At 43.2% G+C, this 25,818-nt stretch overlaps 1 protein-coding gene across 1 annotated transcript in view; it reads right to left on the bottom strand.

Moving 5' to 3' along the window:
• Nucleotides 1–6,488: 6,488 nt before the first annotated feature.
• The window catches only part of Lrguk (leucine rich repeats and guanylate kinase domain containing), a 114,600-nt gene continuing 95,270 nt past the window's right edge, over nt 6,489–25,818 (bottom strand). Inside the window, exons 17-20 of the mRNA XM_005365801.3 lie at nt 13,615–13,703; nt 11,707–11,832; nt 8,663–8,811; nt 6,489–7,259 (exon numbers count right to left, since the gene is read on the bottom strand). Coding sequence (XP_005365858.1) covers nt 7,129–7,259; nt 8,663–8,811; nt 11,707–11,832; nt 13,615–13,703 — 495 coding nt within the window. The 3' untranslated portion in view covers nt 6,489–7,128. The remainder of the gene's footprint in view (nt 7,260–8,662; nt 8,812–11,706; nt 11,833–13,614; nt 13,704–25,818) is intronic.

Below are 25,818 nucleotides of genomic sequence, written 5' to 3'. Positions count from 1 at the left end.
TGCAAACTGCTTTGCAAATCAGTATGGTGGTTTCTCAGAAAATTAGGAAACAACCTACCTCAGGACCCAGCAATACCAGTTTTTCACAAGGACATGTGCTCAACTATGTTCATAGCAGCATTGTTTGTCATGGCCAGAACCTGGAAACAACCTAGATGCCCCTCTACCAAAGAATGAATAAGGAAAATGTGGTACATTTACACAATGGAGTACTACATAGCAGAAAAAACAGTGACATCTTGAAATTGTGGGCAAATGGATGGATCTAGAAAATATCATATTGAGTGAGATAACTCAGACCCAGAAAAACAAATATAATATGCACTCACTCATAAGTAGCTTTTAGACATAAAGCAAAGAAAAACCAGCCTAAAATTCACAATCCCAGAGAACCTAGACAACGAAGAGGACCCTCATAGAGTCATACATGGATCTAATCTATGTGAGAAGTAGAAAAAGACAAAATCTCCTGCGTAAATTGGGAGCATGGGAACCATGGGAGAGGGTAGAAGGGGAGGGGAGTGGATGGGAGGTGAACAGAGAAAAATATATAGCTCAATTAAAACAATTTTTAAAAATCCAGGCCTGATGGCACATACATGCCTGTGATCTCAGCACTGGGGAGGTGGAACAGGAGGATCCTGGGGTGCACTGGCCAGCTAGAGGCTGAATTGGTGAACTTTAGGTTCAGTGACCCTGTTTCAAAAAGGATGGTGGAAACCAGGCATGGTTATGCATGCCTTTAATCCCTGTTCTAGGGAGGCACAAGCCGGTGGATCTCTGCATTCAAGGCTAACCTGGTCTACAGGATGAGTTCCAGGACAGCCAGGGCTATGCAGAGAAAAGAAAAAAAAATGTATGGTTGAAAAGAAAAAGGTACGGTGATGACACCTGACATCAACATTCGAGAACACATACACTCACACCCAAGTACATAGACACATAAAAAATAAAATAATGATTAATATTATAGTACACCTTGAACGGCTGGAGAGATAAGAGGACTGGCTGCTCTTCCAGAGGACCCAGGTTCAATTCCCAGCACCCACAATGGTGGCTCATGCCTGTCTGTAACTCTAGTTCCAGGCTTCTTCTGACCCTGTCACACAGACATACATCCCTGTAAAATACCAATGAACAAATAAAAAAAAATAAAACAATTTTAAAAAACCCACTGAAACTCCTGAAAAGTTCAGAGAGGACTAAAACAATACAAATATTAAATATAAAGCAATACAAATTGTGTAACCAAAAACAGGAACAAGTTAAGGTTTCTGTTCATAGCCAAGACAGTTAAGAATACGTTCCTGTTTATCCTGGGCAGGCTAAGTTCCTCTTTGTGCTGTGTCAAGTCCTTGCAAGTTAAAGTGTTGTTGGTAATTAAGAATAAATTCCTGTTTCTTAGAGCTGATGAAAATGATAAAGCTTGTTTTTCCACCTACACTGAATGTGTGGTCCCATTCACACTGTGCACATCCTTACTCTTGTTCCTCCCCTTCCATTGTGTTCTTCTAACAATGTATAACAGCCCACTCTTGCCCCTATGTGCATCTTATCTCACCTTTAGAAAGGATTTCAAGGGGCCGGCAGGGGCTGCTTCCTGAAATCCTGACTTAGGGAGAGGCCGCCGGACTGGCCAGGCCCAGGTGCACGCCCAAATAAAGCTTGCTTCAATTGGATTATCACGGATTTGGGTTTTGTCCTCAAAATTTTCAGGTTTAATGAAATATTAATATAAAAACAGGTCTTAAAGGCTTATTTGGGGAAAATAGTGAATCTATAAGACTTTTTTTTCCTATCATGAATCAAACCCAATGCCTGTATGTGATAAACAAGCGTGCTACTACTTAACTACATCCCCAGCTCTTGGGTTTTGTTTGTTTTATTTTGAGACAAGATCTTTTGTGTGATGTAAACTGGCCTCGAAGTTGTCAAGTAGCCTAGGTTAGCCTCAACTCCATAATCATCCTTTCTCAGCTTCCCAATCGAAAAGATTATAGGCACACGCCACCACGCCATACAGAGCCCATAACTCTCAATGAACCGGATAATTTTAGGACTGTGAAGAAGAAATAAAGAGGTTTTAATTTACACAATGAAAGGAGCAATGTGGGCAGCAAAAGACAGACCCGTCACTGAGATGGAAGGAAGCAAACACAGCACCACCAACAAAGATGCGACCCCAGCAGTCTCAAACCCATCTGAAAATATACAGCAGTATGATAGAAACGGGACTGAATTTATATTAAAATTAAATTTAAAAAAAAAACAGCATTGTTCCATAATTGAAGTCAAAGTCAGACTTGTATTTGGCTAAAGAAACACAGCCAGACCAAAATGAGATTGCAATCAAAGACTTTGATTAAAAGGCGAGGTGAGTGGAGCAAGGGAAGGGGAGCGCGGTGGTGCTGTCACCAAAGGGAAGTTCAAAGCAGAACCGTCCACTAGAATGGGGAACAAAGGGGCCCTTTGATACTAAGACCAGATGAAATCTGTGCGCTCATAACAATGGCGCTGAGCATCTATGGGCTAATTAACATAACATCAAAATTGATAGAACAAAAACTATTTGATACATAAGAAAGGGACAGAAACATAATTATATCATGGCACTAAATACTGCTATTATGCATTCTGGAGCAAATTGATAAAAAAAAATAAAGGATGTGTCTGGCAATTTAAATAGCACAATTAACAAAACTTAATTAGTAGAAATAGAAACATTTTACATACTAGATTTTTTTTAATTGAATAAAAGGAAAAGTTTCCGCCTCCTCCCAGCCTCCCATTTCCCTCCCCCTCCTCCCACCCTTCTCCCCCTTCCCCCCCCACTCCTCTCCCCCTCCCTCTCCAGTCCAAAGAGCAGTAAGGATTCCCTGCCCTCTGGAAAGTCCAAGGTCCTCTCTGCTCCGTCCATATCTAGGAAGGTGAACATCCAAACTGGCTAGGCTCCCACAAAGCCAGAACATGAAGTAGGATCAAAACCCCGTGCCATTGTCCTTGGCTTCTCATCAGCCCTCATTGTTCGCCATGTTCAGAGAGTCCGGTTTTATCCCATGCTTTTTCAGTCATAGTCCAGCTGGCCTTGGTGAGCTCCCAATAGATCAGCCCCACTGTCTCAGTGGGTGGGTGCACCCCTCGTGGTTCTGACTTCCTTGCTCATGTTCTCCCTCCTTCTGCTCCTCATTGGGACCTTGGGAAGCTCAGTCCAGTGCTCCAGTGTGGGTCTCTGTCTCTATCTCCATCCATCACCAGATGAAGGTTCTATGGTGATATGCAAGATATTCGTCAGTATTGCTATAGGATAGGGTCATTTCAGGTTCCCTATCCTCAGCTGCCCAAGGAACTAACTGGGGACATCGCCCCACTGATGGTTTTTCAAATCTTTAAGGATATAGCACATAAAATTGATAAAGATTTTAAAATGTATGCTATTTTTAAAGGTAGTTTTATTTACTCATAGTCTACCTCTCTAAAAAATTCTGAAAGTAGCTGTAGGAACCCAAAGAGTAAAATCTTGAGGAATTTTCCAGTGTTAGGCTTTTCAACATGACAGCCATCAATCTCCTACAGTAGTTACATTTAAAGTAATTACACATTAAGTCACATTCCAAGCAAATGGCTACTGTATGAACAACACAGACATCTCTATACAGTTTACCACAGAAAGCCTTCTTGAACACTGAATATTGCTTTCAGAAGCCAGAATTCATGAATAGACCAAAGCAAATACCACATAAGAAAACAGACATAAAAGCCTATTTAAAGTAAATACGCCCTAACAGCAGTGGATTAGTATAACAAATGGATGGGTGGGTATAACAAATAAGAACTACAGAATTAATATGTAATAGACTAGTTCATGAAAACTGTAGGAGAAAACTCTAATAGCTTAGAATAGAAAGAACAAGGATGTGACCAGAAGGTTGACTAAAATAAAAGTAAAATAAAGTATATAAAAATAGTAACCCCAGGGGCTAGAGAGATGGCTCAGTGCACAGCGACACTGGCTGCTCCTCCAGAGAACCTGACTTCAGTTCCTTGCACGCACATACTGGTTCACAACCATCTGTAACTCCAGCCCCAGAGGTCTCTGCAGGTACCGCGTTCGCCTGGGGCTCAGACATGCATGCAGGCAAATACTCACACCCGTTTACAAAGAATAGAAGCCTATTCAGGAAGAGAACATATTTTCAAATGTCACGACAATTATGACAAAATAATTAGGTTGTGTGGTGAGAGGACCACTCATAAATTACTGAAGGCAAAAATATATTAAAGTTCTGATAAGGTCATGCTAGAAAGTCCCCTCTAAACTCTGGAGAAATGACTCCCAACCTGGCTGCAGACGGGATTCGTTCTGGCGACTTAACAAATGAGATACCCGAGCCCCCATCTCCAGACACTTTTATTTAATTGGCTTGAGATAGAGTCTTGGAATTGATGATTTTCATGTTATGGGAAATCTGATACACAGATTAAGTTTAGCACCACAGAGGGGACCAGAGGCATAGATAGCTTCAGGGGCAGAGACAGCCCATCTGAGTGGGGCATGGAGAATGGGGGCATTCGCAGGCTGGGTTCCCACCTATAGCTCTGCCAGGCAGCAGGATCACCACAAACCGATGCTTCCATTTGGTGGGACCTCATTAAGGAAAGGTGATTATGTGGGCGCCAAAGCAGATCACGTTGAGACTGACCCCAGGGCAGGAAAGTATATGGCTTCTTACATACATTTATGAGCTAAAGTTACCTTAAAAGGAGGGTTGATACAATTGACCTGGAATGGTAGAAATGGTAGGACTCTGGCAAACAGGATATATTCAAATATGAGTTCTTCCACCAGCCAGATGACACCTCCTTATGTTTTGAATAACTGTGGCTTCCTGGAAGCTGGTTTTGATCTAAAATGAAAAGCTAGAGAAAGAGAGATCTTAGATGGGCTGCAATTGTTCCGAGTGGACTGGTGAATAAGATTAAGTTTCCTTCACGTCAGGGTTTAACCTGTGGCATGAGGTAATCTTACCATATGCTATAATCGTGCTAAGAGGTGGAGCCAATTGGCATAGGATGAGATGGACACGGTTCTGCCTCCGTGAACAGATGGATGCTGTCAGGCAGGAAGTACTCTCCCTTGGCCTAGATGAAAATGGTTAGAACATGATCTAAAGGCATCAAGTTCTGCAATAGCCAGAAGTCCAGGACTAACTGAAAGAGTGCTGACCGGGGATGCACTTTGAAGAGGCAGGGCAAGCAGCAGTGATTATTGTGCAGTTTCCTCAAGGTGTCCGTGTACGGATAGTCTTTTTGTTCAAGGCAGGCAAGTTGGCAAGTTGCCAATTATGAAGTGAAATAGCCCCTCCCCCATCAATATCTTTAATTACAGTAAGATGAGCATTAGGGGTGCTTATAACATGAACCTATGGATGTTACTGTTAGCACTGACAGTGATTCTTTTTGTTAGTTTTGTTTTGTTTTTCGAGATGGGGTTTCTCTGTATAACAGCTCTGGCTGTCCTGGAACTTTGTAGACCAGGCTGGCCTCAAGCTCACAGAGATCCCCCTGCCTCTGTCTCTGCCGTGCTGGGGGGATTAAAGACATGTGCCACCACCATCTGGCAACAGTGATTTTTTTAAAAACAATATGTAACATCTTCCCAGCACCCCAGGAAGAGGTAGGTCCCCTCAAGTACCTCAGCATCACCCTGGAGGAGGTGAGGATGACTGCTTCCCACAAGCTGGTTCCAGCTGGTCCCAAATGTGGAGTGAGGTCATTGCTGGCTTTCAACAAGACCTTGCTGGGTTCTGATCTCACCCATGGATTGGCAGTTTGATAGGCTATCAGAAAATGATAGATACTTTGTAGATGAGGCGTAGTAGAAAGGACCAGGTCCTTGGAATACTCTTGAAGACCCCATCTTGTCCCTGGGTCCTTCCTTTTTCTCTCTGCTTGCTGGTGACCTTGAGGTAAGCAACTTTCTTCACCTCAAGCTCCTGCAGAAACAGAAGTCTGTCTGTCTCAGACCCAAAACAATGGAACCAGAGACCCATGGTATAAACTGGAAACCAAAGTCAATCCCTCCTCTACACTGTTTATCTTAGGTGTCTTGTCACAGGGGCAGAGAGCTAACTAACACAAAGTCCAATCTGCTCCAATTTGCAGTAAATTAAAGTGGATGGAAGAAAGGAACCAATAGCAGATCATGTTGGAGTGGCATTTTTGTTATGGAGAAGGTTATTGGCAGGGCTACTGTTTTAAGATGGGGATGCCATTAGGTAATAAAAAATAGTCAACAAAGTCAACAATAGCAGTAGTATTGTGCAGAGGGTCTTGGTACCACTCACCAATCCAGAAGGATGTGTTCTGATATTTTCGTAGTGAAGATAGCCTTATGGGCACACATTAACTGAGGACCCGCTTCAAGTACTCAGTATTATTTTCCTGTGAACCATGGAGTGAAATCACAAGGATAATGAAAGTTGTTTGAAAATATTTCTAATAATAAGCAGTACAAAATTCATCTAGAAAAGGTGAACTAAAAGAATTAAGATATTTTTTATTCCTTAGTGGTACTAACGAGCTCCCCAAATTATATTGATTCATCCTCTTTGAGAGATGCAATTGATACCATGTTGACTACATGTTAAATAGTGCTCTATCATGTTTTCATAATTAAAATTTAAAAACCTTAATATTTTGAGTACATCGTCATAGTGCTGAAGATCCGAATCATACAATCCCAGTTGAATATACCCAAAGGTCACGCTGTGCATAAAACGAAATATGTTGGGAGATTTTGGTATCTTAGATCTCAAAACAGGAAGCAGCTGGGAAAATCAGTTGTGGGAAAAGAAAACCTCAAATGACATTTTTAAAAGTTAAGAATAGCTAATATTGCAAACAAAAAAGAAATAAAGTATGCTTTTCAGAGAATCACAATATAAACTGATTCAGGGGTTTAGAATCTTTTTTGGGTCATGAGTTGGTTGCACGAGAAACGGCTGGGAGCCATAGCTGTGTAAGATGGAAGGACTGTACTTCGTTAGAACAAGGTTCCCACTGTTCATGTTTAGATCAGATGCCAATGGTGCCGGTTTATGTGCGGAGATCCAAGCTCACGGCGTTGGTTTATCTGCGGCCGTGTGGGATTGGAGGAAGGGTAGGTTTGATGTTGGAACCTGGGCTAGTTATTGGAGCTGCAGAGTATCTTTTGTACTGGGCAGGTGCTCTTTCCTGTAGAGAGGATGGTATGTGCAGAACTGGAAAACATCAAGAGAAAAGATCGTGCATGCCGTTAGTCCCTTGGTACACCAAGAAAATAAGTTTAGAATTCCTTAACCACAAAAGATCAGCGACAAATACCATCCTAAGATTGAGTAGGAGGCCCGACATCTCATGCACACAGTTGGACAAGATTAACTTGTGCAGATTTGCCCAGTGACCAGAACTTTTTGGGAGGAGGAGCATCACGCATGCGAGACAAGGGATCCAAGGGATCTACCACAGTTGTTTATTTTTTATTTTAATTCTTTTAATATTTATTTAGAACTCTTTCCTACTGACAGAACCAGGGAAAGGGGGAGAGTCACTGCCTTCAATTGAGGACCCTCTGGTGAGCTCCCCCGCCCCTACCGCTGCTCCCAGGCTCCAGTGGGTAGTTCCCATCCACCGATCACACAAATGACTCTGGCTAATCTAAATGCATGACAAAACCAAACCAAAGTCATGGATTTGGGAAAGAGACAGGTAGGGAGATAGAGGTGAGAAGGAGAAGAAAGAATGGTCAATTGACCTGGTCTTTCTTCTCCTTCCTATGCACTCAGAGATGAGTGTATACTTTTGTTTGGCAGACCCTTGCCTTAGTCTTTCCTTCCCTTAGGTAACACCACCCACTGTGTCCTCACGGCTGGGGCAAACTATGACCTCTAGCTTCTTTCGAGACCCTCTAGTCACTCATGAGCGGGGGTTTGGCCAGAGCATTCTCTTCCTGTTCCCAGGCAGGACATCTCCTGGGGCTGGGCATAGTTCCTTTCTTCCTATCCTCCAGGTTCTAGGGAATTCTGCCAACTAAAGCATCCCTCTACCAGTGACTGGGAAAGTGCCCCCTTCCATCCTGACTTTGGGGCCTTCCCGTTTTGACCTGTAGCCCTTCAGTTTCTCATGTTGCTTAAGAGCTTCTTCACTCAGCGTTACTCGTGAACAAGGCCACACAACCTTTGGGGAAAAGTGCAGTGGCCACTCTGCACAGACACATGCACCCACATGTGTGCTCCGGAGTGAGAAAGAGAGTTAAGGGGAAGACTGGGCCGGATCCTTCAACACTAAACCTGTCAGAATTCCGCCAGTCCACCCCTCCTCCTCAGGAGTCTGGACAGCGATTTGAAACCCTCTGTGCCTTCTTTCACTTTAACTAGGTGGAGTCACCTCAGAACCACCACTCCCATCCCGGAGAGCTTGTGGCCTAGACCCCAGTAACCATCATCGTGGCTTCTACTCTGAGTTGCTAAGTGACCAACCATTCAGAGCTCTGTCCCTCATCTCTTACAGTGGGGCACCTCTGACTTGACACAGTCATTGACTCTCTAATCACTGGGAAGGGGCAGAAGAGGGGATGTGTGATTATGGCAGTAAGTACAGACATCTCACATAGAACAATGCGTACCTTTTAAGGGCCCATCCACTTCGTCGCTTGTTGCTGATCCTGGGCGCGAAGAAACCCCTCCCTCTGGGAGCTGGACATAAGGAACATCTTTGGCCCACGGACAAGCATGAAATAACTGAGAATACTTCATAGAACTATGGGGATCCTTGCTACAGAAAACATGAAAAATGAAAATGGTCTTGAGATTCAAATCTCCTAATAGTCATAGAATTTACACCCATGGCTTTATGGGTTACGTTTGTCATGTCAGGTCAGTAGTTTACAAATGTCCCTCCACTGACCTAGTTCTAAACAGTGTCTGCAGCAGGTGACCTGGCTAAGTACTGCATGCAATGGTAAAACCTCCTTATCCGTTGCACAAACCCAATGCAGGACATAAAGAGAAAAGCATGGACCATAACTGCGGTGTAGAAAACAAGCAAGCATAGATCCTATGGCTAGGAGTCCAGAAACAAGTGTGGTTTTTGTATTTGTATGAGTATGTGTGTGTATGTGTGTTGTCTGTACACATGCATGTATGTTCATGTGGGTATGTGGGTATGAGAAATACACTTATTATGTTTTTATATAATATCGACCCATAGTGTTTTGCTATGGCAGCCTCAATAGACCAAGACATTATCAATTCCCACTAGTAAGATAAGTGGCCCATAGTAAACACAATTTTTAGACTTCTGATCTAAGTAATCTCTACTGGTCAGTTTGCCACATGGAGTCACCCATGAAGAGGGAACCACAATTTGTCTCCATCAGATTGGTATGGGGCATGTCTATGGGGGCATTTGATTCCACTCTTTAGTGAGGAGCGGCGGGCCGCTTCCCGCTGCCCAGCTCCTGCATTGCTAGCTTTATACCCAAAATAACAACACACAAATTGTATTCTTTTAAATACTGCTTGGCCCATTAGCTCTAGTCTCTTATTGGCTAATTCTCACATCTTGCTTAACCCATTTCTAATAATCTGTGTAGCACCACGAGGTGGTGTTTTACCAGGAAGGATCTTAACCTGCGTCCATCTTGGAGAAGAGAGGCATGGCATCTGCTTGAATCTGCTTCTTTCTCCCAGCATTCTGTTCTGTCTACTCCACCTACCTAATTTTCTGTCCTATCAGGGCCAAGGCAGTTTCTTTATTAACCAATGAAAGTAACACATAGATCCTCCTCCATCTAGATTGATGTGGGAAGCCAGTGTTGGCCAAGGGGAGGGCCTTCCTTGGGTTGGTGATCCTAGGTTGTATAAAAAAGCAAGCTCAGCCAGCCATGGGGAGCAAGCCTATAAGCTGTACCCCTCCATGGCTTCTACTTCAGCTTCTGCATCCAGGTTCCTGCCCTGACTTCCTTCAGCCATGGACTATCACCTGGATGTGGAGGCTGAAATAAGTCCTTTCCTTCCCAAGTTGCTTCATGTGTGTGTGTTACTACCACAGGAACAAAGAGCAAACTAAGACGGTTTCAAGCTGATTTCCAAAACGCTGTGGATTTTCCCCCCAACAAAATCTAGACCCTCTCACAGCATCTTTCTCTGCTCTGCCTTAAAAAATAATTAGTAAGAGGCTTTGTTAACTCACTAAGCAGGGAGTGCTCCATTACTCGAAACTGCTTTCCAATTACAAGCAAGATTGAACAGTGTTCCTCTTACGTATTTATTAGCCCTCTGTAAACACGGCATAACTTCTGCTCTCTTATTTGTTAAGGTCTCTGGTATTTTTTTTCCAACTCACGTTGTGCAAACTTTTTATTAATCTTAAATGTGCATAAGTAGTCACAACAGCTTTTGCCTCCTCGTCGATATTTTTCAGATCTTCAACAACATTTCAGTAACTGTCAAATTCATTTTTCAGTGCATGTGTGAGAGAGCACATGTGCAAGCGTGCGTGAGCCACAGAGCATCTGTGGCGGTCAGAGGGCAGCTCCATGGAGCTGTTCTTCATGGTTCATCTCTCCGTGGATTCTGAGGCTCAAACTCAGGCCATCGGGCTTGTACAAGCGCTTTTCCTGCTAAGCCACCTTGCCAGCCCCTAATGGCATTTAAATTTCTTTAAAAAAAATGTGTGTGTGTTCGCTCACACATGCTTTCATGTGTGCATCTATGTCTATGTGTCTGTGTGCTGATGTGTGTGCATCTATGTCTATGTGTCTGTGTGCTGATGTGTGTGCATCTATGCCTATGTGTCTGTGTGCTGATGGGTGTGCGTGTGGGGGTCAGAGGTTGATGTTGCCACTAGATGTCTTTTTCAATTATTCCTCACCTTTATTTTGGACAGAGTCTCTCATCAAATTTATTCAGCAAAACTGTCTGGCCCACAGAGCCCAGGGATCCTTTTGTCTGTATCTTCTGGGTTGTGGGATTACAGATGTGCACTACTGTGCCCAGTTTTGGGGGCTGGGGGTCCAAATTCAGGTCCTCATGCTTGTGTGGCAAGCACTTTACCCACTAGGTCACCTCCCCGGCCCTCTCGAAATAAAATTTTAAGCAACCTGTTGTATGCAGCATTTGTACCGCCTTTTGAAATATCAGAACATTAGGACCTTGAAATGGCCTTTTAAATGTCAGCAGTCCGTCGATGGCGCATTAGTTAGAGATGTTGGTTGCAAATTACAGGCACCAAGCTGGCTCACTTCCACATTAAAGAGGCTGTTATTGAAAAGCTACTGGATGACCTTGGAATGAGAAACTGAGAGAACCGAGAGGCGGTGAACAGGGACAAGGCTAAGCCAGGAGTCCAGGTCACCGCTGAGTCATTGCAGGACAAGGCTATACCCCTCCGCTCTACCAGAAGGGACACTTGTGGCACTGCCGGGTTCTTGTTTTATCTGCTGCTGGATGTGATATCTCCACCTGCTCTGCCTTACTGTGCCCCTCCCTCAAACTGCAAGGAAGTTAAGTTCTTACTGCTCCACGCCTCGCTGCAGGTCTGCTCCTTGCGCATCACGGTGACAGGCAAACCTGCAGCACCGTTTCAGAATTTCTCTGAAGCTTACAGATGAAAATAGCGATTTAAAAAAAAAAACCTGCAGAAAATAACTGTTTCAACCCAACTGACCTTATTTCAGTGTATGGTCCAAAGGGAGTTTTATCATTATCTTCACTGAACTCAAAACTTTTCTGTAATTCCTCTAATGTTGTAAAATACTGTAGGCCACTGACAGTAGGTATTGGTACTGGACCCCTGAAAGCAGAAACAATTCTATAGTGCCATGGAGTATACACACATGCAAAACCTAAATACTGATCACTGCATCCACAGAACTACAAATGTCAGTAGAATCCACCTGGAATCACTCAGTTCGGAACTTGCCCTTTGCAGCCTAACTTGAAGGTGAAACACACAGATATTGTTGGAAACATTGCTTATCCATTAAACCATTGATACTGGCAAATCATGTGCACTTCATTATAACCCTAGTCCATCTAGGCCTAACCAAATAGAAATATACCAATTGCTAGAAAAACTGAAATAGGTATTTCCCTATTTCAGTTATAATTGAATTCTTTGAAACGGTCCCCACGTAAAACATTTCTGAAAATTCTAATATTATATTCTGAATTAAATACTAGTTATGAAATATTATCTTTCATCTATTCTCAAATGTGTCAGATTGCTATGCCTGCTCCCTCAGATTGTCTTGCAAGAAAAATAATCATTAACTAGCCATAAACCTGCGGCATTCACCTCGGCCTTGCTAGAGATGCTGTGTACACAGTGACCACCTTCCACTGAAATGCACGTATGTTCCCAGCATCCATCTGCGGTGATGGTCCATGTGGAGTTCGTATTTAAAACTGCTTAGATCCTCTGATCATGGCTGTGAAGGAGATGCATGCTGTCTGCTGCTCAGTGCTCACGGAGGCTGTGGCTTCAGATGCGGGGGTGGGGGAGACAGTATCTTCTAGCTACCACCTGCCCAACCCTCCAGCACACTTTATATATATCACACAGCCTTGTGTTTTGAATTGGACCACTCAAACATAACCTAATGTGGGGAAAATTAATTTACTTTCATTGATGTTATAGCAAATTGGCAAAAATTTAATTTCGTCTCTACTGAGTAAAGATTCCCAACACGTATCACGGACAAAAGAGGCAACACAGAGAAAACTTCAAATGGCTTTTAAGGTTCAGCTTCCTGGGTCTTTGCATTCTTAGCTTATTAAAGAGCACTTTTGAATGCTGTTTCTGAGATTTGGTTATTGATCTTAGCAATTTTATAAAACCTGGGACTTTCTCCACTTCATTACTCAAATATTCTACACCTGATTTCAGCCAAAAGGCCAAGACATGGTCATTACTCAAATATTCTAAAAGGTCACATAGAAAGGAGAATTCAGAACATTGAAACCCCTGACATTAATGAGAAAATAACAAGAGATATGTAACTATTCCATTATCTGGTTATTTTGAGTAAAACCTAAACCTTTTCATACATAGTCATTAATAGAACAATAGCTGTCACAGTCCATAATCTCTATGATGCTCTCGCTATGTGACAGGCATGAACAGTTTATACCCAGGACCAAAAATTCATGGATTAATAAAGACACCACGGTCCTCACACTTCTGGGATTTATGACCCCACAAACAATTACCATTGTTTGGACAGTGGTGACAGAAGCACAGGGAACTCAACAGGATGCTATTAACCTTCAGTCATGAACAGCCTTGCTACTGGTGGATACTTACATTCAAACACTACTAGAAATGCCGTTTTGTTTTCAGTCAGACAAAAAACCCATCAGTTCTAGCAGTTATAGGCATAGAGTGCCTCTTAAAAGAATAATATATAAATGAAGATCTCCAACTTTCAGAAACAGTTTGGTACTGAACCACAAGTGTCCTTTTGGGTGAAGAGATCTCTGCCTGTATGGATGATTGAGGGTTCGTTTGGTACATGTAGACACTGGAACATCATCTGAGATCACTCAGGCATCAGCCAGTGTGAGAAATCACTACCTTTGAAACAGGAGTGTGTGACCACGGGGCGTCTTTCCCATGAGCGCTTGCCGGGCTGTCTCGTGCTGTCTTTGGAAAGACTCTCTTTCCTAGGCAAGATACATGATCAGAAAATTAATGTGAAGAAGATGTCAGATGAGCAAAATTGCCATAATCATTTCCTCCTTACTAGAGATTTCCAGATCCATGAGAGGAAAGGGGGAACAGGGCAGACAGACATAAAAACAATTGATAGCTCTTTAGTGGAAAGATTAAAGCAAATTTTATAAATAAGCCAAATACTTTTCAGACACTAAAATTTAATAGGGAAATTTTATTTGACCAATAACAATATCTTTAATTTGTAATTTTACTTTTTATTTATTCAGAGACAGGATTTCATGTATGTGGCCTGGTTTCAAATACACTAAGTAGTAAAAAATGACCCTGAACTTCTGACCCTCCTACCATCATCTCTCAATGCTAGGATTATAGGCGTGTGCCTCCATGCCCATCTGATGCTGTACTAGGGATTAAACCCTTCATGTGCCCCAGCAGATCATATATGGGGTGAATATTGAGGTGGGCCAACTCATAGCCCTGATTCTGGGCCTGGCTAGGGTTGGTCAGCCTGCCAGCTCTCCCTTGTCCTCCCCACATGGGTGAGTTCTCCTGCATTGCCTGGATGACCATTGCAGAGATGAGCAAGGGGCAGGACAGTTCTCCTGCTTTCTGTCCTCACGCCTACACCTTCAAGGTCAGCTCTACCGCTTAGCCCAGACAAGGTGTAGGGGCCATTCTCCTCCGTGCTACAGCAGATGAAGAGGCAAGGGATAGCTCTCCAGCTCTTATGACCTCAGGGACAGCTCTCCCACCTGCCTCAGGCATTGATGGGGGGGGGGCGGCACACATCTCTCTCCTGCCCATGTTGCCACATGACAGGTGAGTAATGGGGACACTCTTCCATGCTCACATATTGGGGCTGACTGGCCCACACCTCTGCCAATGGGGTTGGCTCCCTTGTGCTGCCCAGCCAGGTGCAGGGCCTGCTCTCCCGAGTGTTGCCCCTGGTGGCAGGCAGGAGCAGCTCTCTCACCCTTCTGACCTCAGAGCCAGCTCATCCACCTGCCTCAGGTATTGATAGGCAAGGGGTGTGTGTGTGTGTGTGTGTGTGTGTGTGTGTGTGTGTGTGTGTGAGAGAGAGAGAGAGAGAGAGAGAGAGAGAGAGAGAGAGAGATTGATTTTAGTTTCATTCCTTGATCACGTGTTTTACGCTTGTTTGAGATGAGTTCTTGCTGTCTGATTCTAGCCGACTTGGAACTCATTACACAGACCAGGTTTGCAGTGATCCCCCTGCCTCTGCCTCTCGTACTAGGAAAGCAGGTGTGTGCTATCACTTCGGGCCTTGACTTTTTTAGAACTTCCTTATGAGATTGTAAACTTCTGAAGGGCATTGAGGTGGAGTTGGCTTTTATCTTTTCACATAAAGTAACTGAACAAACATTCAACCATAATTAAGCATGGCTTGAAGACAGTAAAAATCGAGGGTTCCTTCTGTATTCCACCTTCATCGTGATCAATATAAAGACTTAGGGAACACTGGGTGGTAATACAAGAATATAAAAGACACATTTTTTTTCATCTAAAAGGTTTATTATTTCCATTAAAAGGAACCTGGAAAAACACAGGACAATAAAAAAAAAAAGAAAAGAAAAAGGAAAAAGAAAGAAAAAAGGAAAAAAGAGTATACAGGCTGTTTTATAGTCACTACAGGTGTTTATAATCAGATCCCCCAATGGAATGCGGCCTGCTTAGCAACCATTCAGATACTTGAAGTGCCCGGATATAAAGTTCTTCCTTTACTACACAAAACTTAGAAGTGGTTATTTATTTGACATAAAAACCATTATTCAAGGTGTGTTGCAGCATGTACTTTATACAGTAAGTGCGCCTGAAGTACGTTGATCATAACTTAATCTGAAATAAGCCTCACTGCCTGGCTGTCTAGTTCCTGACAAGACCCCACTGTAAGCTGGCTTCCACTTAAAATCCAGAGGGAACAGCGGCAAACAGGCTTGCCAGGGTTCAAGCTACAGCTGGTCACAGTGAGCCTTGGGAACTGGCATGGTTTCAAGGGTTTAATGTCTTTGGGGAGATTTTTTTTTTTTTTGAGAACGACACTGATGTAATCCTAAACATGTGTTTTTGTTACAAGCACATGCCCGTAGGTATGGCTCTGCCCTGTACTAATGTCAGAATTGGCATCTCTGCCAAAGCCGGCAGGCACATCCCGAGACTACATCTCCCTCAGGCCATTGCATCACTCCTGTATGCCCTGCACACAGCACAAAGTGAGGGCTCAATAATTGTCTTTACTGAACAACAGAATGGATGCTATTTCCCTTTTTAAGACGAACGGGGGTGGAACTTGCTGTCAGCCGCTCCTTTCTTGACAAAGCTGAGGTCAAGTGTTGGAAATTAAAATTAGTCTTAGAGCCCGACTCATGGACGTTTTCAGGAGCTCGCTGGACACCGGCTCTCTGGGGGGCATCGCCTTACCAAGAGCATTTCCTCTTCCTCTAGCCAGTGCTTGTGTCTCTTAGAAAGGCGGGAGGAGAAAATGTATGTAGAGAGGGCGAAGGAGGCTACACCACCACGAGAAAGGAGAAGCGAGCTCTATTCAAACCCGCGGAGGAAAATCTGTGAGTAACTGCAAAAATGCATTTCATGGCTTCACACTGAAACAAAATAACTATACTCCAGCAAACTCTGTGAATATTTTGCTTTTAGGATTATTTATTTACTATTTATGTTATACGTTATTGGTGCACATGTGCACTCTATGAGAGAGGTGGGATAAGCCACAGTACCAGTGTGGGAAGTTGAAAGACTTTGTGGGGTTGGTTCTTTTTATCATATTCTTATTTAAAGATTTTTTTTATATAATATATCCTCATTATATTCTTTTTTCTCCTTCAACTTCTCCCAAGTCCCTCTTCCCCACCTCCCTACCCATCCAACTTTATGATTTTTATCTCTCTCAAAATACCGCAAAAAAAATGAAAATCAAAATAAACAAACAAAAAATAAGACAACAAATACAAACACATAAAAGGAAGCACATGAAAACAGAGTTCATTTTGTGTTGGTCAACAACTCCTGGACCTGGGGCCTGCCCTGGAATGTGGTTGATATGCCCAGGGATGCTCCATTGCAGAAAATGTCCCTTTCCCAGCAGGTATCATGGCAAACGGTTCCTTTGTGTCCACCCTCCCCTTCTCTGTCCCGTTGGAAGCTGTGCGGGCCTTGTGTGTGTGGTCCCGGTGTTTGTGTGTTCATATGTACACCAGGGCTGTTGTGTCTGAAGGTGCTGTTTCTTTGTATTCATCTCCCGCCTGTGGCTCTTACCGTTTTTTCAGCCTTCTCTTCAACATAGATCCCTGAGCCTTGAGAGGACAGACTTTATGAAAACATCTCCTTTAGGATTGACTGATCCGGAGTTTCTCAACCCTCTGCATGCTGTCCAGTTGTGGGTCTCTGTGTTGATTATCATCTACCGCAACAAGAGGCTTCTCTGGAGTCGAGCGGTGCTCTGGTCTGAGTGAGTCCTAGCCAATTGCCTTTCTTTCCATATCGCCAAGAAAGACTCAGCTTGGGTCTCTGTTGTACAGCTCATGCCTGTAGCCACTGAGCATTTTGAAGGAGGCTTGCAGGCTCCTTCTTGGTTATTATTCAATGTCATGTAAATACAAAATAATACATTCTTTTGCCCTGAATCACTCTGGGTTCAAACATTTACTGCGTGACTTCTCTTATGCTCTTCTTATTATTTTGATAATTTGATTCTGATTTAAACTATGCTGTAACTGGGCAGATAACTCCTCCCGGTGGAATGTCAACATGGTTTTTATTTTTGTTTTTCTTTGGAGGTGCTGGGGATAAAAATCTCAGGCTCACATGCTCGGCAGAGCTCAATCTCTGTGCTAACCCCTCCCCACTCCAAGTCCCAAAGTAAGTTTTGGATCTCCCACGGCCTCTGCATGAAAATACATGGCAGCCTTAACTATAGCTGCGCTCACACAGGCGGCTCTAATTACACGCAGTGGGCCACACACACACCCAGTACATGCGGAGGCAGGAACCGGTCTTATTAGGAAGAAAAAAGGCTTCCATGGGGAAAGGGTGAGGGGCAGGGGGGAGGGGAGGGTGAAAACTATTCAGATTCATCATAGCCATATACAGAAGCGTCAAATAAAAAAAAAAAAAACCCTAGGAGCCAAATAGTGAAATCAAAACCAGATTAGAAAATTTGCAAGAAAACCAGGTGTTCAAATATCCCTTCAAGCCCACAGCTGAAACACAGGAGGGGTGCCCCACTCTCCAGGGGGGTGAGGAAGGACCTCCACAGTTAAAGGAAGTGAATTAACTAAAATTTTCAGACTTTTCTGAGGACTGCTCCCGCCCTGCCTTAGCTATTTTTCTGTTGCTATGACAGGACACCGTGGCCAATGGAAGCCCTTACTTGGGGTTTATGACTCCAGAGGGTCCATTTGATGAGAACGGAATGACAAGAGGCGGCAGACACTTGGTGGGAGCTGGAAGCTGAGAGCCGGGGCTCACATCTTCACCAATCACAGAAGGAGAGGGGGGTGAGGGCACACCGGAAATGCCTTTTTAAAACCTCGAAGCAGGCCTCCGAGTGGTATATTTCCTCTATCAAGGCCACACCTCCTAAACCTGCCCACAGAGAGATCCAACTGAGACCCGAGGATTCAGATGCCTGCGAATGCAGAGACATCTCATTCAAAGCGCCACACACAAGAGACGCCAGGAGCACAGGATACACATTTCACGGGACAGCATCAACAGGGAGAAAGGAAGTTTTAGACTGAGGTAGAGCTCAGGCAGCAGACACTGCCAGGAGAGCTTGGGAGGGGAACTGCCATATATTTTAGGGTTGTTTGAAGGAACCGTGGTCACTTCCGAAGCTCTGAGAAAACTAACTTCACATAGTGGGCATCAGAAAGCATCTAGTCCAATTTCACACGTTATCCCAAGGGGAAAACATAGGTGAACACCTCCTTTTCAGACAACGCTTACACACAAAGCAGGTGAAACCTGTAATCTCGTGCTTCAAAGTAAACGCAAAGACAGAAGTAAAAGACACAGGGTATTACAGAACAGATACATTATAATCAAAACCCACAAATGAGGTGGCAGAACTCTGGAATGAACTAGAAATACACGGAAAAAGATGATTACAGAAACAACTAAACCAGAAGAAATACAAGTATGAGAGAGAGAGAGAGAGAGAGAGAGAGAGAGAGAGAGAGAGAGAGAGAATAGCTTAAGAGAACTAGAAAGTGGGTAAAGAAAAAAAAAACCTGAAAATCCAAAAGAAAGAAAGAGGTCAAGGGATTTGGAAAAATAGGACAAATATTTCCGATGTGGAGATCTAACAAATGCTGAGAACACGTGACGAAAACAAACAAGGAAAACCATGATTTGAATACAGTGCCTCAGCATCAAACAGACTTGATATCCGCCTAGGAGAACTCAGGGAACTGTTTTAATGGCTCTTTCTGTATACAGAGTGATTGATACAAAAGCCAGATACTGAGCTATAGCTAATGAAGGGTCTTAAGCGGATGCGGATTTCAGAGTTAATACAAATGAAGAATACGGAACAATAACATGTAGCTGTCATGCAGCCTTAAACAATGTAGTGGACCATGAAAACGAGCCAGCCCTAGCTGAGAAGACACCTGTGGTTGAAGATGCTGGGAGGGGAGTCTGCAAGGGAGTGGCTCAGGGTGGGTTGACTGCCCTCCAGTGAAGACCACATAGCCAAGAATTTTCGGGCAACACAAACTGTACTTAACGGGGTTTGAAAAATAAACACAAAATTAGTTGGGTAGGGAAGAGAGGAGGGGTCAGGGAGGAGGGGGTGAATATGATCAAAATGCTTTCTAGGAAATTCTCAAAGAACTAATAAAAATGAGAAAAAGAAAGAAAATGACATTTGAAAACCATGGTTCAGTTTTCCTCACGGGGGCTGGTTGTATTAGCATCGCTATTCAGAGGCTGTTCTCATGATGTTGGGTAAAGCCAGAGAGTAATTTAACAGGCTATCATAATCCTATCATCGCCCAGGTTCTTGAGAAGCCTTTGGGAAGGATTCTCAGTGTGGAAGAAAGATAAAGGTATAATAGAAGAAGCAAATCTCACGAGGCCCTGAATTTTAATTAGAAACATCAAGTTGAACTCATGGAATATTTTATCTAGTTCCAAGAACCAGAGGACAGAGACTATTACCCAGTGGTAGAAGCTTGACTAGCAAGAACAACGCCCTGGGTTTGGTCCCTAGTGTCTTTTCTCCTAAACAGAGTTCCAGAAGTAATGGCCACTCCAATAGCAACAGGCATCCCTGATCACCACACTGTGTTGTTGGACCAAGACCTGTCACTGAAGGAAAACTGTCATGTGAAAACAGCTCTGAAATATCTTAGTCATTTATCTGTGGCTGTGATACGTTCCCTGACAGAAGCACCTTAAGGGAGAAAGGGTCTACTTGGTTCCAGAGGGACATCTCTGCACCACAGAAAGATATAGCAGTAGGCAGAGAAGGCATAGGGGCAGGAGTAGGGGCTGGCTGGTCGCATCACAGTGACTATGATCAGAGAGGCTCCACAACTTTCCCAAGCAGCGCCACCAGCTGGGGACCAAGTATTCAAACAGCCTCTGGGGAACATTTCACATCAAACCTCAGAGTCAGGTCTGGACCAGGTGAAATACAAGGGCACGAGATAGCTTGTCATGCTAAATGGCAAAGTGGCATCAAAGACTCCAACTCTTCAGAGACACAGCCGGAAGAGACATCACTGACCAAAGGTGAGATTATTTGAATTCGGATAGGGATGAAAACTGCAAGAAGTTAGTGTCTTTCAAATATGCTTAAATCAAAATACGTTCATTTCCATTACTGTACATAGTTCATTATGTATTTAACAGTTACACATTTGGATTTCCCGTTTAGGCCCACTGTGGCCGATGCTATTGTAAACAGCCCTGAGCTCCTGGTGTGGTGTGTATGGCCCTCTTTGCATTTCGAAGCATAGGCCACATGTATGTACAACATATGTAAATATGTTCAACTGCTGTCTAAGCATGCTGTTTAACCTCCCATGAGCTGTATAAGAATTTTCACTATCACGTGTTGAGTCTGGTTGATAATTTTAGCACTTTTAGTTTATTCTTAGGAGCATCTTGTTATGATTATAACCTGCATTGTCTCTTGGTGATATGTATCTCTCATACCATCACTGGGCACCTGGGTGTTTTCTTTGTAAGGGACCTGTTTTGTCCTGAGTTTCCTGTAAGAGTTCTTTATATATTGTGGATACAAATATTCTGCCACTTATACCTCACGAGTATCTCTGCGGGTTTTGCCTTTTTAAAAATTAATGCCACTTTTATTAATATAAGTTCTTAAATTTTTATTACATTTATTCATATAGTATATATGCATTTGTGTATGTATGTGTGTATGCATGTATGTATGCATGCGTACATGCCTCAGGGTACATGTGGAGCTCAAGGAACAACTTTCGGGACTTGGTTCTGTCCTTGCACGTATTGAACTCAGGTCCCCACACATAGCGGCAGAGCTATTTCCCCTGATCAGAAGTCCTTAATTTTAATGTAATTCAGTGTTTCCAAATTGCGTTGTAGTTAGCATTGTTTGTGTTTATGTTGAAGACACTATTCACCATGTCATAGCCATAAAAATTTGTCATAATCTTTCAGGAGTATGGTCGTGTTCTTCATATTTATGCACTACACCCCTTAGGTTTTGCACATGGTGTAAGGCTGGAATTAAATTTAACCCCTCCCCCCGTTTGCATGCAGCTAATGCTAGGCAAAGACCTCATCTTCTTCCTGCCCACCAGTGCCAGCCTCCTCCTAAGTTGGTCCCATCTGTGAAGAGGTTTGTGGAGGGCTCTCATCCAGTATGTTCTTAGTCCTCTACAATGCTGCCAGCATCCCCACAGAAATATTAAGTTCAACTTGTCAAGTTTCTCAAAGAGTTGTGGGAATTTTTGACTGGCTTGCATCGTAACTATGGACTTGAAGAGAGCTGGCGTATGTACAGTAGCAACTCTTGTAATTCTTAACTGTGACCTCTTTGCTTATTTAGGTTTTTAAATAATATTTTTATATTTTTTCTATGCAGAGACATTATACATCTTTTATCAGATTCATTATTAACCCTTTTATTTTTAGATGCTAGTCAGAAGATATTTTAGGCAGCTGCAGAGATGGTTCAGGAGTTAAGAGCATTGCAGCTCTTGGAGGAGCCACTGGGTTGGGTTCCCAGCACCCACAGGGCAGATCTCTACCATTGTAATTCCAGCTCCACAGGCTCTGCCGCTCTCTTCTGGGCTTCACAGGCAATGCATGCATGTGATACACATACATCCATGCAGGCAAAACACCCAAATACATAAAATAATAAAAGATAGCCTTTTTGTTTTGTTTTTCAAAAGAGTTTCTCTTTGTAGTTCTGGCTGTCCTGGAACTCACTCTGTAGACCAGGTTGGCCTTGAACTCACAGAGATCCTCCTGCCTCTGCCTCCTGAGTGCTGGGATTAAAGGCGAGCTACTATACCTAACTAAGAAATATCTTTTTTAAAAGGAAGAAAAAATATTCTTCAATTTTAAAGATATGTAATTATTGTTATTATATTGAAATTCCTTGTACTTTTTTATGCTTATTGAATAAATGATAGCTTTGTCAAGTGCATTCCTTTTTCTAACATACTTTTATTGATTCTCTGGGAATTTCACATCCTGCACTCCAATCACACTCACTAGCCAGTCCTTCCATGTCCATCCCCTACTGTTGTGATCCCCTAAAAAATAAAAATAAACAGAAAAAAAGAGTCCAATTTGTGTTATCTATATACTCAATGGAGCATGGTCAAACTCTCAGCGGCCTGCTCTTTAAATCAAACTGAGTCCTTCCCTTCCCCTACCCCCGCCAGAGCAATCATTTGTGGTAAGGTAACATCCTTACCACACTTTTAAAGTGTTCTCTTTGAGGGCTTGCTGTTTAGGCTGTTACTTTTTTAGGGGGTTGGGTGGTCACTGCGGGAGTAGAGTTGTCACGAAAGCCTCCCATGTTCTCCTTTTTCAGATGTGTGTGTCTGTAGTCATTGCTGTCACTGCCAGAGTAGCTTCCTTGCTTTTTACAGTCAGCAGGCGTTTCCAGACCATGGTTTTGCACATGTGTGACATCACGCACAGACATGGCCACTGGCTGTAGTCACGGACTAAGACGAGGCCCCTCGGAGGCAGCCTGGATTGTCAAGGGCTTTCTGAGCTGTTTCTGCACTTGGCACTGTTTTCTTCCTGTTTCTTTGTCCCGCTGGTTAGCAAGGCTGATACAATGTTACACTATTTGTCATTCCGGTCCCGTAGCCAATTAGATTAAAAGCTGTGTTTCTCTTACTCCTCTTCTAGTGACTTCCCAGACACTAAGTAAGTTATGTGTCCTTGAGTTACCACAGTCTGACCGGCTTTTGTCCTCTACCTGGACTTCAGATAGAGAGATCCTTGGACGTCGCATCTCCATTTAAACCCTTCTCCTTCTCCTCTCTTTTCTCCTTTAAGATTTTTTATCTTATGTAGATGTGTGAACACCTGAGTGTGGGCATGGACCACATGCATATTGCTGTTGGAGGCCAAAGAGGGCATTGGATCTCCTGGACTTGGAATTACAGGGGATTCTGAGCCAACATGGGGTTGCTGAGGCGTGAATCTGGGCCCTCTGCAAGAGCAGCAACTGCTTTAACCACTGAGCCACCACTCTACTCTCGTCATTTAGAGTCTGATGGATATAAATTTTAGACCCCTGTGTCTTCATTATAATTGAGGTACAACAAATAGTTTACTTAAATTTTTATATCAAAAGTCTTAATGATATGTACATGTAAAGAAAGATCATTAGTATTTCATATTAGCAACCTCTTTGTGACATTTATCAGTTTGTGCACACTTGTGTAGCATGGCATATGTGTGAGGCCAAAGGAAAGCTTGCTGGACTCAGTTCTTTCTTTCCAGCATGTGAGCTCAGGGGATCAAACTCAGACTGCCAGGCTTGGCAGCAAGCGCCTTTGCCCAATGAGCCATCTTGCCGGCCCCTGCATTCTGTCTGAATTATATTCTCAAGTGTCCCCTCTCAAGTGTCCTCTCTCAGGTAGGTTTCCTGTGTCTGGTCTTCTGTGGTGTTGTCTGGAATTATGCTTAGTTCACATCCCTGCTAATATGTCACTAGGGATGAAATTCTTGGCTAGTAACAACTGATCACTTTAACAATCTTCGGTGATGTCTTTTGCAAAGTTACTATGTACCTAAAATGCTGTACTGTAGACAACAATCTTTCCCCATTTGATTATTTTTTAGATGAAAAGGAATCTTTCATTTTAGTGCAGTATGATTTCAATACAAATATGTATCTAAGTTGGATTTTTGAGAATTCTCCAATTCTTGATGACTTCCTTCCATGAGATAGAAGGATTTATCCCTTACCTCTCCAAGTGGGGCCTGTGTTCTTGCTCTTGTCTCTCCTTTTAGGACCCAGTAACACGGCTGGGGTTCTTCACTCTTGGCTTTTATGCATCTTCCCTTTTGCCATATTTTTGTCATATTGTCTAAGAATAATTTTTCTTACTGATTTCCCCATCTAGTGATTTCTATCCTGAGCTGTATCTAATCGGGTACTAATTTCAGTTACTGTCCTCTGTCCCAGGTTTCCTAACTTCCACTTATACTTCATGATCTCTACTTTTCAGATTGATTTTCCTATGCATTGGGGGCTACAAGTAGAGTCATATTAGACTTTGGAAGTTTCAGACTCTGTATTTGATACCTCTGGTATCAGGAAGTCCTGGAGGTTTATTTCTGTATCTGTTGATTCTGTTATTTTTGCCTCATATTTTCCCATCTCTTTTCCCACCTGATAATTTTCTTATTATGTACTAGACACTGCATTTTCAAAATGGCTCATAGAAACATTGCCGTGGGTACCTGGCGACATTGCTGGAAGCAGGTGCGCTTGCAGGAGCGAGGGACTGTGAAGTCCTATGTACTTCTGCCCCAGGTGAGAGCCCTTCACTTACCAACCCCGGGCCCAGCTCACTAGGCTGCATTTCTTCATGGTGCCCAGAGTTCAATGCTGCTGTCATTCCACAGGAAGGTCAACAGTGACTTCCGACCCTCAACCAAAGGTCAAAGGAGATAAGCGACCTCTGGTACAGGCTCACCTCTCGGGATCTTTTCCCCCCAATTCCAGGCCGGGCCACTTTCCACTCTTCTCTTTGTTCTCAGTAGATTTCTTTTTAAATCCACATTTTCTAGTTGTCTTGGGCAGGAGGGCTTATCAGAATTACCAAGCCTACTGTAGCAGAAGCATAAGTCCAGGCAACTGGCTGAAGTCTGGGGTGATACAAGGCTGTTGATGATCTCACAAAGGAAGAGCTGCTGTTTCTGAACATGGACCAGGATAGCTGAAGGCCTTAGCTCTTCCCCACTCCCTGCCAACCATCACCAACAGGGCAATGATGAACATCTGTTTCATAAGTCATTAATTTATGAAGACATTTCATGTGCATTTACAATGACGTCATAAAGTAGACAGGATTTGGAATGTTCAGAAGAGAAAGTGACATCCCATGGCAAATAAGTTTCATTTGTGAGAGACTCTCACAGAAGTGAGTGCATTTATTGTCTTATAGAAAAAGACAATATTAAAAAAAACAGTAGAAAGAAGCACAGAGAAGTACAGAGTTACGTATATCTTACTCAGCTGCCCATGGCATGTACCATTAGAAATGCCTAAGGAATCAGACCATTTTCATGTCATGGACAAAACTGGCCTCATTATCTTGTGACCACACCTTGACCCACATGACTGGCACACTGCAGTCAAACTCTAGCCCCGGTCAGAGCAGAATGCTCAACTGGAGGGGCCATGCTGAAGAGGCCTCGCAGAACAATGCATTTCAAGGTGGGTTTGATCAAAACCACAAGAATGCAATCTTCAACACAAGTGAGAAATATGCTTCAGAGAAATAGAATTTCAAAACACCCCAAAGTAAGTGGGGTACAAATTCTACTTGGTCTATCACTGTCAAGGGCTTTCCTTTTCCAATCCCCCCCCCCCCC

This window comes from Microtus ochrogaster, unplaced genomic scaffold, assembly GCF_000317375.1.
Source record: "Microtus ochrogaster isolate Prairie Vole_2 unplaced genomic scaffold, MicOch1.0 UNK4, whole genome shotgun sequence".
NCBI lineage: Eukaryota > Metazoa > Chordata > Mammalia > Rodentia > Cricetidae > Microtus > Microtus ochrogaster.
The sequence above is the reverse complement of the archived record's forward strand: the minus strand, read 5'-3'. Positions and strand labels throughout refer to the sequence as shown.